Source organism: Delphinapterus leucas, chromosome 12 (genome assembly GCF_059928025.1).
Source record: "Delphinapterus leucas isolate spDelLeu-1000000601 "Yukka" chromosome 12, BTC_Dleu_Yukka2, whole genome shotgun sequence".
Lineage (NCBI taxonomy): Eukaryota > Metazoa > Chordata > Mammalia > Artiodactyla > Monodontidae > Delphinapterus > Delphinapterus leucas.
In genome coordinates, this window is record NC_143140.1 from 61,855,701 (window position 1) to 61,873,836 (window position 18,136).

At 37.6% G+C, this 18,136-nt stretch overlaps 1 protein-coding gene across 1 annotated transcript in view; it reads left to right on the forward strand.

Moving 5' to 3' along the window:
- RSPO3 (R-spondin 3) overlaps positions 1–18,136 on the forward strand; it is a 76,658-nt gene that overhangs the window by 18,378 nt on the left and 40,144 nt on the right. Inside the window, exons 2-3 of the mRNA XM_022556029.3 lie at positions 13,159–13,350; positions 14,919–15,065. Coding sequence (XP_022411737.1) covers positions 13,159–13,350; positions 14,919–15,065 — 339 coding nt within the window. The remainder of the gene's footprint in view (positions 1–13,158; positions 13,351–14,918; positions 15,066–18,136) is intronic.

Consider the following 18,136-nt stretch of genomic DNA (forward strand, 5'->3'; position numbering starts at 1 on the left):
TAGCAAGACTCACAATAGGGCACAATTTTTAAAAAACAAACCAATTATACATACTCTCATCAAATACAGTTGTCAGTTTCCTCATCAAATATATTATTCTATTCCTGGGAATGGTCAAGTTCAGATCTGGCCCTGAGATGGTAAAGTACCATTATGCCCATTATTAACAATAACATATCCATATAATTTTGTACAGCTTATAAACACATGCATATTTGTACGCATATTTGTCTTACAAGTTCATGGCCATTCCTGCATTACCAGAATCCCCATTTATCTCCTGTGACGTTCCTACTATTAGTTTAATTTCTTTGAGTCTGACAATAAAGGCATGTAGATTAGGGGAAATCTTTGTTATGGATGAGATGATTCTTATTGGCTGACAAGGTGAATTGGTGGCTCTTTAAGGTTCTTTCCCATTTAAGTAACCATGTGTGAACTCATCCTGGAAGGTGGGGTGGGGGAAATTCCAAGGGAAAAGGGTACCAAATAAGCTATTTTAAAGACAGAACAGAAATGCTTTTAAATCTAAGAATAAAATTCTAAGCCCGTGGCTCCCCTGATAGTCCTTATAAGCTAAAATAAGTTAAAAATAAAGATTCATAGTGATACATTATTTGATAAAATATTAAGGAAAAAAACTTTCCCATTTTGTTATTTCACTATAATCATTTATTTTTGTTATATATCGGGTAATGAATTAGGATCTTGAAATTTGCTCCCTGATTAATATTCTGGTGATACAGTATCCAAAGGAACATGCCTATAGAGGATATGATGGAAGATGAACCAAGTTGGATCTCTTTTTGTTACTAAAGATTTGGCTGTATAGTCTCAATGTATAGTGATCATTATCATGGACCACAGGAACATTTATTTCATCCAGTGAGGAAGATGGAAAATCAGAGGAATAACAGTCAGGTGTCTCTGCTCCTACTCTATGCAAGATTCATGACTAACTTTCCAGGGCCTGTCTCCCCAATGACTAATCACGAAGAAATGAACATCAGGGAATGATCTTAAACACTGGAAATGTAATGGGATATCGATGCTGTAAGAAGTCACGCTTAGCTTCACCATTTTAGTTCTCTTTGGTTTTGGAGAACTCTTAGATTCCATACCTAAACTCGTGCACGCTCAGGTGTAATGATTGAACTGCCAGGTTGCAAGCATTCCCCCCAACTTTGTTTTCTGAACTCCTATTATGCATGAACAACTTTTCCTAAAGTCCCATCACCTTTCAAAACCATGACTTTTCCTTGTTATCGGCACAACCAACTCCTTGGCCTGCTATTCATGCTCTTTATGTTTAGTCATAACTTTCTCAAGCCTCTAATTCTCTCCATAAATTTCACATTCCAGTCAAACACCCCCCCCAAAAAAAAACCCTGAAAAGTGCCACTAATGCTAGGTGATCCTTGTCAAGGCATCAAAACTCCATAAGCCTCAGCTTTTGTTTTTGGGGAGTTTGGGTTTTTTTTTAATAAAATGAAGGGGTTTAGGGTTTTATTCTTTATGATGCATTATGAACCTGTTAATGTGCCTTGTCCTGGGCTATGTGTTTGGGATACAGAAGGGAAATAAGACAAGTCCAAGCCCCAGGACCTCAAAATAAAACAATCATTTTCACCTGCTTTTCTCCCTCCCTCAATCACCTATCCTTCTAGTTTGATATCTGAATTCCCTTCTCAGTTAACCACATCATTTTATGCCTAGTTTCCCAAGTTAGAAACCCCCAACTCAACATTTATTACTCTTTCATTTTCCCACTGAAAATTGATTGTCAAATCCTGTCAATCCTGTCCAATCTTCTTTGAAAATAACTTTAAAATCCATGCTCTCTTTTTGCATCCCATTAATACTATTCTAATTCAGCTAACAGCAATGCCAGGTACAGAACATAACATCCTATTGACTCTCTCAACTTTTAGTCTCTCCTTCCCAGTGATTCTTTTCTCCACCATCAGAGAGGATTTACTTAGAACCAAATTAGATCATGTCACTGATTTGTCCATAAACAGTTCATCTAAATTACGTGTAAGATTAAATTCAAATCCCCACCCAGTTTCTCCTTATTTCTCAATATCCAGCTCAAATGTCAGGTCTCCCAAGTAGGTGTTTCCAGGTGGTTAGGTGTTTCCTTTCTCCCTGGCCTTGTACACAGTGTTTACCATGCTGGCTTGACCTTGTTTATAGTCTCTAGCCATACTTGGAACTCCTAGGTCTTATCCATCTTTTCATCCAAAGCACCAAGCATTGTTTGACAAACTGTCTGAAGGAAAACAGAAAGCATAGTGGGTGTGCTCTATGGTAGTAGAACTTTCTGAAAGACAGATTAATGTTCACTGTGGGGAGATGTTTTAAGATGTTCAATATGAGGGGATGCAGTAAAATAATTATGTTGGCTGCCCCCAAATATCATAAGATTTGTTTTACTAAACATGATTAAATAGACTGTTCTGGGGAAGCTGTTTGAACTAAATCCCTCTAAAGTTCCAAAGGTTTATGATTCTATCAGCTGGAAGCTAATTAACTGTGTGGATGTCAATGTTCTCATCTGAAATCTAAGATCCCATAAAATTCCACAGTTTTATGTTCACCATTATCCCAAATGTTCTTTATATATTCCTACATAAACATTACTGCTCATAACATTCCCTCTCTTTCCACTTGTCTAAGTTCTTCTCTTCCTTCAAGCGCCATAACTATTCCTAATCGTTCTCTACAGTCTTCAGATACCTCAGCCATCAATAATTGCTCCTACCTTTTGATTTCTGTTGTAAATTTCTAAACTGTGTATTTACAGCCCTCGGAATATAAACAGACTATTCTACTAACTGTATTGTAGAATTCTTGAGCCAGGGACCGCGTTTTGTCTCTCTGTCCCTGCTAGAGAATTTCCAGTAATCACTGAATAAATATTTAGTTGTGAGGATGGCCATGATGTGACACTGAGCATGTGGTATTTGTATCACCTGCATCACATTCACCTGGGGTGCTTCTTATAAATGTAGCTACCTAGGCCCACCTCTTCATTCCCAAATCAAAATCTTTTGGAGTAAAACCTATGCGTCTGCATTATTAACAAGTACTCCAGGTCGTTTTCATATACAGTAAAGTTTGAGAACCACAGGCATAGACCTTCACGTTCTCTATACCATTCTAGTACCATTTCCATGGCATGCCTGACCTCCTTCAGTCTGTTTAAGCAGTTTCTTGTCATCAGCGTGTTGCTAGAGTCCCAGAGGACTTCTTGCTCAGAATGTTGTTTGAGACCACCATTGATACCCATTAAAAGCTGTGTCTGCAAGTCCTTAAAATGTAGCCCCTCTCTGTGACTGTTCGTGAATCCTGAGTTCCTCGAGGTTCCCCAAATCTGTTAGAAAGAAGCTTCATCATCTGTCCTCTCTCCTGTCTCCTTGCTTGGAGGCTCTTGAGGAGTTATTATGGACTAAAGCTTCCAGCTGCCTTGAATAAGAGTGGAAATAGTACAAGGACGTGTTTGGTACTTCTTGAGTGAAACAAAATGTCTTACGCTTACTGATTTGTAACGAGTGCCTGTAAGAGTGCTAGGTGCTTACACGGGGTCTCGCTTAATCCCCCCAGTGTCTATCGAGTAGATATTTTCGGGTTGCTGATGAGGAAGCTTAGGCTCAAAGAGGTTACGCAACTATTGTCTAAATAAATAATCAGACTCTTATTTGTGAACTCTTCGACACAGATTATTGGTTTTTTTCATCTTTGGATGTTCACCAACTAGCCCAGTGTCTGGATGTTAGAAAACTTAATTGTTTCGATGAAGAGGTACCTTCTGGTTTTTCAGTTAGTAAACGTCAGCACTCTGTTTGAGTCCAAAGCCAGTTCTCCACCGCCCAGTTCCTGTTCTCCTCTAGGAAACATGCAAGGCCCATTTCTGAATGAGGGGGTACCACAGTGAATCATGCGCATAAATACAAAAATGAATCATACTCACAAAGGTGCATTTCAGCTCCTTCTGTTCTGTCAGCAATTTTGTGAATCTAGGAGAAAAATCCACTTATTTTTTTCTGCTCAGGACTTTAGATGTCACACATAAAGCTGGATTTATTTAATGGTATACCCACTATTTGTACATCTTGTGCCTGTTAAAATATCACAAGTCCCTTGCCTGCTGTTTGCTTATGCTAAGACTTCAGCCATCAGATATGCTACTTTAGCATGCTATGTGGTGAGAAGATTTAGGTTTATTCAGAATATAACAAAGTGGAGCTTGTTTTTAGCACAAACTGAAGTTTGTTTCATTCAAGAATATGAACTCAGTAGTCATAGAATCATACCCATGCAGATTCATTACCATTAAACTATCACATTTTCTGTTTATGTTGATTTCTAATTAATTCTCTCCTTAAAAAAAAAAAACCAGAATGGCTCTCTCAGCCAGACTGGAGCACATAATGATTCCCACTGTTGGATGAACACTGTTGGATCTGTCTCATGAAAAACGCTGTTATTACCACCCACTAACTCATCAACAGGTCCTGGCTCTCTACAGAATCTGGGTCTCCATTACCCCTGTCCACGGCCTCTTATCGTCTATTCACCTCCACTTGGGAACATGGCCACTTGGAGAAGGGGAAGCTTTCCCCCCAATTAGCAACAGCTGGAGATGCTGATTCAGTACCTTACATTTTACACCCGTAGCAGAGTACTTCATGATAGATTTTCTACTTGTAGTTAGGAAAAATACCCACTATTTTTGGTTCTACAAATGCTTTTTGTTGCAGTTTCAGCAGTAGTGTCAACTATAGCTATCTGGTAGCTCATAGGAAAACTAATATGGTTTTCACTACTTTTGAAGAATCAACTTTGGAATTAGCCCTTAGGTTATTTAAGTCATTTAATGGAAAAAAACCCATAATAGTGAGATTCTAAAAGGAAGGTTATAAGTGAAAACTATAATGCTGTTGCTCTAACTTATTTAGACTGTCAGTAGGCGTCACTAATGGCAAGAATTCAGAAAAATACAAAAGGATTATATTCAAGATTGCAAAATGTTTTACTCTTTTTATTTATTCTTATGACGTCTTACATATTTCATAACTTTCCTGTTTCTTCTCACCACCACCAACGCCCCCTCCCCCTCCACACACCACTCCAGTACAAGAGAATGAAAATTTAAAACCCCAAAACAAACTAAAATTACTGCTAGAGGGAGGTGGGAGGAACAAAAGAGAAATAATATGTTCCCAAGAGCAAAGTACAGGTAGATCAATGTACAGTCTCTTCCAAGATTGCAATCTGAATGTAAATTCCCAATTTATGTCTAGTTAGAACATTATCCTCTAATATAAAAATTAATAGGAAAACATGTTTTCGTGGAATACAACATGCTGGTTCTGTTCCATGACCCATAAAATTAACAAAAATTAAAGTGAATAACTAAATCAGGCAAAAATGTGTTCTTTCCTTTCCCTCTAATATCTGCTTACCAATGCAGAGTCTGAAGGTACTTGGTAGATAATCCCAGCTATTTACTTTGGTCGAAAAGGGTCTGTAGGATCTGGCTTTAACCTCCTTTTCTAACCTCATCTCATACGAGTCACAGCACTGCAGCCTCATTGCTGTCCCTTGTGCTGTTCCTCATGCCCTGGTCCCTCCCACAGTCTGTGCACTGGCTGATGCTGCACCTGGGGTGCTCTCCCTCAGGTTTTCATGGCCGAGTCCTTCTCGCCCTCCAGGTCTCAGCTAAAGGGTAAATTTCTTAAAGGGGCCTTTCCTGGCCAGCATATTTAAAATAACTTCCCAGAGTTATTGTCTGCTTTACCCACCTGTTTATTTCCCGCACAACACTCATCACAATCTTTAATCCTTTAATTTTTTGTTTACTTGCTTATTAGCTGATTAACGGCATGAGATCGGGAACCAGATGTCTTATTCATTCCTACGGTTTCTGTACCATGTGTTGTGTTGGGCACATAGTAGTTATCAGAAATTTTTGTTAAAAACCTTAATACTAGTCTCCACTATATATATATATATATATACACACACATATATATGTACACACATATATATGTTATATATGTGTGTATAATATATATAATGTATGTATATTAAATATATATTACATATAATATATATACTATATATATTATGTATATAATATACATATATATATATATATATATATACACACAATGCAACCCACTTTCATCTTTCACTTCTAGTTCTGATGCTATAGCCTGTGCATAGAAAAAGCACAGCCATTGTCCACCAACTTGGCATCTAGTTCCAAATATTCATGATATCTTAGATTTCGGGAATTCTATATATGCCATCATTTGCTAGCCATGTTCTTAATATTTTGAGCTGGCTTGATTTTAGTGGAAAGTCTAGCTAATTGCTACTCAATGTTAGGTCTGTTTTATTGCGTGGTTTTATTTTAAAGTATTTATAGAATATAAATATTAGACTCCCTTCAGGAAATTATCATTCAGTAAGAGAAAAAGAAAGATTTTCCAAGTTTTCAAAGAAATAGTTTCCATTAAAAACAGTGTGTTTCCCACATAATAATGGTGGAGCCCTAACTGGGCTGTATTCAGCAGCTGGTGAATACATTCCTCTCTGAGACTATTAGGAATTTTGTGAACCCTTTGGTCTGGGCACAGACTTTCAGAGTATCAGAAGTTGATTCACTGGGACAAAAGATGTGGCAGACTCAGTGATTTTATTAACTGCTTCAGGTCAGTCCATGTCTGTGCTATTGATCTGACAAAAGACCAAATAGAATGTGTGGGTGTCATGTGTCTAATACAGGCGCGCGCACACACACACACACACACACACACACACGTGTGCATACATTTATATATTTAAATAGCATAGGTGAATTTTAATTCATTTAATGATTAAAACATTGGTATATGAAGACATTAAAATCATCGGATGATACACAGTACTTCAAAAGTAGCAAAATCTATATATGTATATATATAAACATGTTGCTCTTTTAACAAATTATTAGTCAAAAATAATAATCGAGGACTATGATAGACCTCTGTTCATCCAGGTATCATTTTTTAAGAATGTAAAGGAGTATTGTATACCAGTAAGCGATTATATTTATTTAAGCAGCTTTTGATATTTTGCTGTCTATACCTAATACTCCCAAGTTGCCCAGATGGTTCTAGAGATCTTAGCCATTGTCAGTTCTGCCCTAAAAGCTTTAACCTATGAACAAATAAGAAACATTGACTCTCAATATTTTTGGGGGTTGATTCAATAGAATTTGAAAGAGACTGCCAAGTTATTCAAGTTTTTAACATTAGATTTTTCTTAAAGTGAATATTGCCAAACATTCCAAAGGAAACATGAAACATCTCTTTCCATGACCAAAAGATTACATTAAACTTAAAAATGATTTTATAACAATCAAGTCCCAAGATCTGATAGAAATGTGCTGTCCTTACTTAGGCAAGAAAAAAGTTTCCATTTTCACCAGGTGAATGGATAACTGAAGTAAATGGCACCTAGAAAAGCTTTCATTATGTTATTTTGAATGATTTATTTCATAATTAAGCATCCTCAAAATGTATGTGATTTAAACTTGGTTTCTTTACTATGTGTTCATAGATGCAGTTCACTAAAGTCAATTATTATAGGTACTTTCCGTTAAATATTTACTGCTTTAACATCGTTATTTTTTTAAAAAACACAAATAAATGGCTTATATTTTATATTTATTGCTTTCATCCATTCAATAATCAAACACTCTTTAATGAAGGGACTTCCCTGGCAGTCCAGTGGTTGAGACTCCGCGCTTCCCCTGCACGGGGTGCGGGTTCGATCCCTAGCCGGGGAACTAAGAGCTTGCATGCTGTATGGCCAAAGGGGGGAAAAAAAAAACACCTCTAATGAGGACCTATTCAGTAAGCAGCTACCCTGTGTAGAAGCTGAGAATTATCCGGAAAATTACGAAGAAATCATCTAGATCGACTATATTTCTGCCTTCGAGAAGCTTCCAGTCAATGCGAACGTCCTTGTAAAAGGAGAGGACATGGATGAAAGGATAGATGTAAAAGTAACTTTGATTATAGAATTTCACCTGTCTCTTCTCCCTACCCTGTCTCCTAAGGCCACTACATGGAGAAGAGCAGACAGTGAATGTTGTAAAGATAAGAATGCTTTAGGGAGAATCTGTATGTTTCATTGGTTAAAAATAAATTTATCAAATTGGTTAATTTATTAACTTTTGATTATCTGAATTATAAAATCAATGTTACCTTCATGTGTTTAGCACTTCCTTTGAACTTAGTGGAATCTATTATAAACCTAAAGTCTGTTAAATTTTGTACTTCTGGAAATTCTCTAGCCACAGATAAATGACTCTCAGAGGTAATTGGCAGCATGCAATAATGGATTTCTTCTGCATAGCAATTTACAGTAGATGTTAATATTTGCAGTTGGGCTGTAGAAAGGGATTAAAGTAAGGGAAATTCTTGAAGTTTACACTTAAATTGTTACAGAAACAGAACTTAGGTTCCAATGCTGCAGTTGGTTTGGTATATCATAAACATTGAAAATAACAAAGATTGTGTATTTTCCAAATGCTCTAGTACCATTTAAAACTCTATGTTCTGCACCTTTTATCAAAAAAATTGAATTAACTATCATGACAATAGCCTTTAGGAACAGTTGCCTCAGTTACACATCACAAGATCCAAACAGAAATAGTAGGAAGACTTGCCTAACAGCTAGAGAAATTGAAGTCACTTACACAGGGAGTATCGACAATTCAGACACTGAAAATTGGTTTAAGTTATGCATTAAGGTATACTCTTCACATTTAACTTTCGTATACAAATTAAGAAAAGATACTTTCCTCTTTCCCAATTTTAGGAAAAGATATACAAATTTGACCGTGTATTTGAAGCATTTGTAATCAGAAGGTCCCAATTTAAAGTTCCCATGAATTCTGCCCATTTATTCACTTTATATATACCCATGTTACACACCTAGAGTTCACTTATATATAAACAGATTGGTACCAGATATCAAAGATCTAGGTTCTAACCTTTGATCTAAGTTCACTATTTGTCCAGCAGTTTACAGCATTTCTTTGAGTCCTAGTTTGGGGTTCCAAAATAAATAATTGTGACAGCTTCTACCCTTACTGACAGCAGTTTCCACGGTTAATTTAGCTTTCTATGAGATGCATGCAAAAAGTGGTAAAAATTGAAAGCAAAAGTGGTATAGAAACACGGAGTATTACTAAAATTAGCTGATAATATATATTTTCCTTATTTGGACTACAATTCCTTCTTCTGGCATCTTCGGCACCTCACCCTTTCAAGATCTCTTCTCTAATTAAAAGACTCTCACGTACATCTCTAGCAACCATCACGAAATTAAGCTCCATCTACTAAGCATCACTTTTTGGACAGTTCACAAAATCTGCAAAATCAGTGATCCCAAACCACGTTTATATTTGTAGACCTTCTTATTCTATGTAACTTGCCACAGCCCTTCAACTGCGGCTTTTATTCAGCCGTCCCTTTCCTTTCTCTTCACTGGCCAGACATAAAACACAAATCCTCTTACTTATTCAGTCCACATTCTGTTGGTCAGCATATTTGATTGAGTCCACCTCCTAAATATCCTTGGAATATGCATCCCTCTCTCACCACATTGCACTGTCTCTGCTATATTTTAAGCTCTCATCAGTCTTTTTTTTTTTTTTTTTTTTTTGCGGTACGCGGGCCTCTCACTGTTGTGGCCTCTCCCGTTGCGGAGCACAGGCTCCGGACGCGCAGGCTCAGCGGCCATGGCTCACGGGCCCAGCCGCTCCGCGGCACGCGGGATCTTCCCGGACCGGGGCACGAACCCGTGTCCCCTGTATCGGCAGGCGGACTCTCAACCACTGCGCCACCCGGGAAGCCCTCATCAGTCTTTTTACCTTGATCCTTACATTAGTCTTCTCCTAGCTTCCATGCCTGCCGAGCTGCCAGGGAAATTGCCTTTCTGATACAGGTGGGATCGTATCACTCACCAGATTGAAGTCCTCCAAATCTACAGAATAATTTCTTTGGCAGAGCCCACAAGGGGTTTCATAATCTAGATCTATCCTGTGCTTCCAATTTTCTTGATGTGCCTCATACCTCCATTCACCACTACTTAAGCATAAGTTGCATGGAACGCGTGCCAGTCTCCTTGATGGGGTAATTGTGGTGTTCCTGCTTCCAGCCCCATCATGGCCACTTACATGCTCATAACTTCAACACATTTTCTAAGATTAAGTTCAAACGTTAGATATTCTGTGAAACCTCCCCACCACCAACCCCTCCAATGCTCATATAAAATAGTAGTACAGAACATTGTTTGCAAAAAAAGTGATTCAGAAATAGAAAATGAAGGTATAACTAGAGTGGGGGAAAAAGAAGCAGCATGACAAAGTAGAATTCTATTTTCTCTCTTAGAATTATAAGATTTTAAGACTGAAAGGGCTGTTACAGTCAATCCAGACCAAAGTTTTCTGTGGTTTCCATATAAAAAGTAAAAACCCTTGCCTTAAGATGAAGTTTGGGAAATTTGTATCTAGTTGTGTCATACCAACTGCATAATTTGAGTGATTCTTGTACAGGGTTCAAGAAAGCAAAATGTCATGCTACTCAACTGTAAAAGAATCTAGAATCATAGAATCTGAGCTTCATAGTCTCAATTTTTCTTACTGCCCACAGCATAACACTTAACCCTTCCAGAAGAAGTAAAGTTCGCCATTATTTGTACGTGCCCATATTCAAAATTCCCTGATTAAAAATAAACAGAAATTTTCTTTGCCAGTTAGGACAATTATATCTTCTTTAATTCTTCGACACTCTGTTTTGTCAAAACTTTTGTCTAAAAAGGCAAAATATGGGGAAAAAAGAGTGATTGTAGTACCATGTGTGAGTTGAATGTGCTGCAGTTCATCAGGAAAAGTTTTAAAGAGGGAATTAAGCAAGATACTTTGGCACATCTCATAATTTGGGGCAAAATTGTTACTAATCCTGGGACCCATACAGAGGTCTCTCTGGCAGAAGTTTCCAGACATTCAAAACCCAAATTTTTAAATAAAATTTATTTCAAGATATATCAGTTTTTGAGGCTCAGAATATGTAAGTCATATTTATTTTCATAACTGATCAATTTAAAGTTATAATTGACAAAAGTTTCAAGGGGCTTAAACTTACAATTGTGTTCCTTTGAGCAATTGCGTTTCAGAGATGAGATAGATTGATGTGGGTCAATCCAGTCCATCTTCATTTAAATTCAGTCACTTACTTTCCTGAGCTTGGAGTGATTTTCTTTCAAACTGAGGTCCCGTTTTCCATCAGTAATTCTTATGAAAAGATTTTACAGGTTTTGACCTACACCTCTCACTTTTTGAAATGGTTCGATTAGATTCCGAACACATGGAACTCTCTTCACCCCTTTCTTTTTTTAGGGTCTTTCCCAGATTAAAATATGTACACATTTTCTGTAAGTCTCCAATGCTGGAGTTCCTGGCATGAAAAATGACCCTGTTCCTTGGAAGGCAGTATTCACTTACAAGTCCCCCAGGTCCTGTAATGTCTAAACCTTCTGTGCCACTTTAGATGTCCGCCCCACCCCGCAGAGGAGCATGTACAGGAAGAGCAGACTTCCCTTCCCCCACACATTTCCTCAGTTTATTTACAAAACGTCTTGGAATGAGAATGAGCTGCTTGTGGTTCCTGTGGCTGATTCAGGGATGGTTTCCTCCAGGCAGAGAATGCTGGTCAACCAAATGACCTTTCTGCAGCTAACCCGTGCGCCCCTGTGGGAAGGCTGATCGGGCTTATGGGTACCCCTTCTAACTAAGCCTGGTGGGATTTGTTTTTGCAGTAAAGAACTTAGCAATAATCAAACATCAATGTGAAGATAGACTTAGTCATTGCAAGGTCCCTCCCCGCACCAACAGTAGTCAGAGAAACACGGGGATGCCTTTGCACTCTTGTGCCTCAACCTTGCTTCTCATAGGGTCAGGATTATTCCCTTCTGAATTCCTGAAGGGACCATAGAGCTATTAATATTGTATATGAATAGAGAATACCTTAGGAGAAGAAATCATCCCAAACACCAGCTACATGAGAGATGTACATCAGTCAGCAATTTTCCATGAGCTCACACATAGGTGTCTATGACCAGTTAATAGTCATAAAAAAAGGTTTAAAGTTGTGAAGATCTCAAGTAAACATGAATCTTCCAAATGTTTGTATTTGTTCAGACTTGCTAATGAATATTCTCACCACACATATGGGTGACTCTTAGAAACCTTGGGATTCTCAGGGATATGTGTAGTAGTAGCCCTTAGAACAGACTGGTCATGTCCTCACCAAATATATATTTCACTTAAGTAAATGAAAGATGAGGGCACAAAAACTATAAGACTTCTCTCCCCAAAGATCAAATATTGAACATAACTTATAGTAAATATTATTATAAATACTTACATATGATCCACGTGGAACTACTGATAAGATAAATCACATTTTCACCATTATATCAATTTGAACTGATAAATATTAAACTCATGTGAGAAGAAATGTTTCAGGAAAGCGTTGGCAGGGAGTGAGGTGCTGAATAGCTACATAGTTGCAGAATCAGTTTGCTTTGAATCAGAGAGTGAAATGGTGTTCTGTAATAGACCAGAGTTGAAAAAGATATCTTAAAAATTAGTGTCATTACTCAGATTAAGCCCCAGTCTATGTTGTCATCCTTATTTGAAGACATTAGAGACATCCACCACATAAATGAAAAGCAAAACTAATACGTGTTGATTTCAATGAGTGAGCACAAAATACCCGTCTCTAATCTGCCAGGGTGCTAGTTCAGTGAGAATACTTCCACTAGGTATATACTATCTATAAATATTTTGGGGCAATATATTCTTATTTTTCAAATGCTCAAATTTTTAGAACTTTGAAATTAAAACAATATATGTATGTATTAAAGGGAAATACCAGATCACAGAAAAGAGGGAAAAATTCCCAACTTATTCACCCATTACCACCAAGTTGAAAGCTAATAAAAGAAAACGTGTATCCTGCCCAGAGAATGTCATTGAACTTCTGTATCTATGATTTAACTTTCATTTTTGTCTTTCTACATTTGTCCCCCTAGTGCATCCTAACGTCAGTCAAGGCTGCCAAGGAGGCTGTGCAACATGTTCAGATTACAATGGATGTTTGTCATGTAAGCCCAAACTATTTTTTGTTCTGGAAAGAATTGGCATGAAGCAGATTGGAGTGTGTCTCTCTTCATGTCCAAGTGGATATTATGGAACTCGTTATCCAGATATAAATAAGTGTACAAGTAAGTGTCTACACAAAGTTATGTTTTTATCTCATCCTTGGGGAACTTTCCAAATTTGAAATGGCCTCTAGCCATATTTGTAATATTCAATGTTAAGTAAATAATAATATTTACCTGACACTTAGGCTAAACCATACTTGAATTCAGCCCTCAGGGCAGGAAGATTTTCACCACTATAAAAAATACTCCAATTTTGAGGGGTGTTTTTTTCATCATAAAAACAAAAACTGAGGACGTGGTTATCATTCATTGAACCTGTAGAAAGGTACCACAAGCACCAGTGCCACCTGAATTCCCACCACCATCACAAAATCCAAGTATTTAATGATTGAAAGAAGCAATTCAGCTATTTTCTCTTCAAGAAGGATTCCAGTACAGCAACTGAAACATTTATTTATCGGTTGGAATTAAATGTTGGAAACACTCTCAGATCACATCTCATCTGGACTGAAAGTTTACTCTCCACACTGTAGACCCAGTAACCTTTCGAAATGTAAATTAGGAAATATCGCTCCTCTAGCATACATCACATGCGGCCCTGCCTTCCTCTGCGTACTCAGCTCCTACGACTGCCCCTCAACCACTTTGCACTAACCTCACCGGCTTTCTTGCAAGATTTTCCCACTTCAAGGCTTTTGAAATGACTGTTGTACACTCACCGTCCTGGCAGTTTGGAAAACTCTTTGCCCACACCTTTGCTTGGCGGGCTCTCTCCTTTCATTCAAGATTCTGCTCAGATGTCACCTTCTCACAGAGGCACTCCATGACCGTCTTGTCCAAAATAATCAACCTCTTCCCCTCATCAGTCACTTTTTATATCTTTTTCCTACCTTTTGTTTTTGTCGTTATTTTTTCCAGAGCACTTATCACTCTGGAAGTAGACTGCTTAGTTTCAAAGACCACTCTGCTCTGTGGTCCTGAGCTAATTACCTAACCTTTCTGAATCAGTTTCCTTCTCTGTAAAATGAGAATCATAATAGGGCCTACCTCACTGGGTTATTGTAAGGTTTAAATGACAATATTGTAAAATACTTGTAGCAGTGTATGACATACAGTAATCACCATGTAAGGATCAACTATCATTATTGTTTATTGTATCTCCCCTCCTAGAATGTAAACTTTGTGAGGTATGGGCCTTATCTCTCTTTTGTATGCTGCTGTCAATGTACCTAGAATAGGGCTTGGCAGACAGTAGGCAATCAAATACTTGTTAAATTAAAAAATAGACCTCAAGAGCAGCACAAAGGCAATATACTAGTACATTTCATTAAAGTTCTAATGAAACATTTTCACTATCATTTAATATAAATAGACACTTGGTCTTATAAGCAAAATTTTTTTCATAAGGCAATAAATACAATAATTTTGAAATCAATGACTGGTGTACCTCAACTAAATGACTATGGAGGAACCTTTAATTTGGTTTGGCAAAATAATTTTGAGCCTAAGTGTTTGTTTGACATACAAGTTGCATGTGCCTGTGTTGTAAGCATACAGAACTGGACCAACAATAAATAGTTAACTGACGCTAATGGAAGCATATTTCTCTTTTCTTTTTTTGGTTTCAGAATGCAAAGCTGACTGTGATACCTGTTTCAACAAAAATTTCTGCACAAAGTGTAAAAGTGGATTTTACTTACACCTTGGAAAGTGCCTTGACAATTGCCCAGAAGGGTTGGAAGCCAATAACCATACCATGGAGTGCGTCAGTATTGGTGAGGAGGAGCTCTAAGACTTAGGAGGGATGAGAAACACCAGAGATGATAATGTCAGTCTCCATGGAAACGCTGCTCAAAGTGCTCTCTCACAAGAGCCTGAGGGACCACCTCTAAGAGGCTTGCTCCCTCCTTCTTTACAAAGATACCATCCTAATGGGCCTTACTCAGCGTGTATCACAGTAAATTTAACACCCTGTGCGTGCACCGTTATTTCTTAGGGACCATCGATAACTGTTTCAACTATTGTGATCATTACGGATTTATTTTGTATCATTATCTAATGAATTTTTACTTATAGTAATTTATATGTATACATGCACACATATATATATATATATATATATATATATATATATACACACACACATACACACACACACACAAATTTGATCTTGAACTAAATTTCCACCTTAGGTTAAGAGTTTCCACCTAGATCTAATGTCAACCAATGACCAAACTTATTTTCCAAAAGGAGGAAACATATTCTCTGGATACAGCCCTTTAATACTCAGTAGATGGATCAAAGACTTCGAGAACTGGATCTGATATGGTTAAAAAAAATCTCACTTTTTTCTCTCACACTGCTTTGCTGAAACACCCTGCTTGCACAGGTATTCAGACACAAGGAGAGGATTTTGGACTTAGACTGACAGAAGGACACAGTCCCAGGGCCTGATTAATTGCAGGCTGAGTTTCCTGGAGGAGAGGTTCCTCAGACAAGTTGTTTGCCTAATAACGGATCACTGTCAGGCTATATTTTCCCTGTTTTAAATGGTGTGCAGCTACTACAGCTACGAGCTTGGTGAACAGTTGGGGAGCAGATGCTAAACCAAATGGGGAAACAGCATACTAAATCTCAGAATCCCCTGGGCAAGAGCTTCAAGAACCTTTTGAAACTGCAGTGCTGTTGGCAAATGCACACAATTGTCCCCTTGATTCAGTGCAAGATAGTCTCCAGGACACCCCTGGGCTCCCCACAGACAGATCCATTAGAATCTTAAGTACTGGAGAAATAACTCTAAAGTGGTGGTTTAACCATTTCAGGTCCACATGAGACATTTATTTCTAAACAAAGTTTTTGTGAGAAGGAAACAAATGGAAGATATTTTAAAGATAATCTCAGAAGCATCTGGAAAACAACTTTCCTGAAACAGCTCATGGCTCAATTTGGTTCAGTCTTATTTTTTCCTCTAGTCAATAAAAACACAGAAAAATAACTTAGAAATAGGGTAAAAGGTACATGAGAAAGCACTTCAAGTTCATCTCTCTGTAGGTCCTGAGGGCTGATGATTAGAGGTGATAACTTCCAAACTGTGGAGAAAATAGGAAACAGTTCTGAAAATATTCAAGGACCGAAATTCAGGATAAGTTGCGGAAAGTCTGTGATATTGCTCTACCCAGGAAAGGGGCGAATGTTTAGATTTTCTTAGTTGTTGAAGGTGTAGCATCAGTCCTTCAAAGTCCATTTATTTAAATGTGTTAATGCTTTCCTATCAGAGAGCATTTAACACCTGGCACTGTTGGATTAGCTATTAAGGCTTCCTGGTAATTTATAATACTATTTAGACAAAGACTGTTTGGTTAACACAATTACGTTTAAGAAATTTATATATTTTAGAATAGGGGTTAGCAATCTAAAAGCCATTTAGTGAATCAGGCTCATTGAACAGATGACCTAGGACATAGGAATAGGCAAATCAACAACTTTAGTTCCCAGCTGGCTCTTGTTGCTTGCTGCGTAAGGGATGTCTCCCATCACGTGGTATCTGGCCTACAAGCACTTGTGTGGATGCCTGTGGGATTGCCTCAGAATTTCACAAAAAATGATGACTTGCTTGATGATCACAGAGGACCATTAAAGGCTGTTCCTTTAACAAATATGAAACCTAGGACCCAGAGAGCTGAAATGGTGATCCCAAGGACACAACGTGAGTTATTGTCAGTGCTATAATTAGTACCTCTACTCTAGCTCTCTACGGCAGAGGTTGAAGAATGTGTCTCTCCCTTTGCTAAAATCTATACTGCATGACTTGTTTCTTACCCAGATTTTAAATTGAGAGAACATGTCATAAACAGAGAAAACACCACCTTCATACAGAGCTAGGGTAAAAGATTTATGTCACAACATACCCACTCCTCATGGTTTGCAAGTCAAATTAAGCAAAAATGTGGACTGAATCCAATTTTATAGGAGAATGTATTTCTTCCACTTTGTGCTCCAGAAATTTGCTTCCTTTCTGCACTGTCATTCTGCCATCCTCATTGCTCTTCTTGGAGTGTTGGTGCTGTTCAACTAGTCACAGAGGGAAGATATCTAGCTCCAAAGAGTGAGTAGCAAAGAACATGGCCTTGCTATGTTCTCTCTGGAACCATGCAGTCAGGCAGCAAGAATGAGAACAAATGAATAATGTTGTAAGACCATTACTGGTGAAATATCCAATTCAACTTTCCTTCCAGTTCAAGAATCCCTTTTACAGCATTCCAGGCTGACGATCAACCACACCATGACCACTTCCAGGGACAAGGAGCTAACAACATTTTTTGAGACACTTGTTTCATTAGTGAACAGTTAAATGTTCCAATGTTAAGATTGTTCTTAATACAGAGGATAGAAGAAATGCAGTTTCTGTTGAGCAGTTCTGTTTTTTTCTTAATTACCTCTTAACCAAATAGTGCCCCAGATCTATATTGTTCATTTAATGACCTGAATACTACTTAAATCAACCTATTTGTTGTCTTTACATGATCAACAAAGTTTCCATTCTTTCCAAAAATATTTTTTGGATACTAACATTAAAGGTTCATTTGAAAGTATTTAGCTAAGAAAATTTCTTCTCCTCTCAAGGCCTTTTAACTATTCCATCTTATTAGAGCTCTTTATATCTGAACTTGCTAGTTGTGAATATTTTTCCTCCTTCAATGGAATAATCTAAGATTGGCACTAAAATTTCATTTTTAGAACCATTCATCATCTGACTAAAGACTCATAGCTACCTATGTTGTAATTTTTTAAATCTGTTTTTCTTAAGTCTAGGTGTACATTTGCCTAGACCACCTTTGCTTTTATG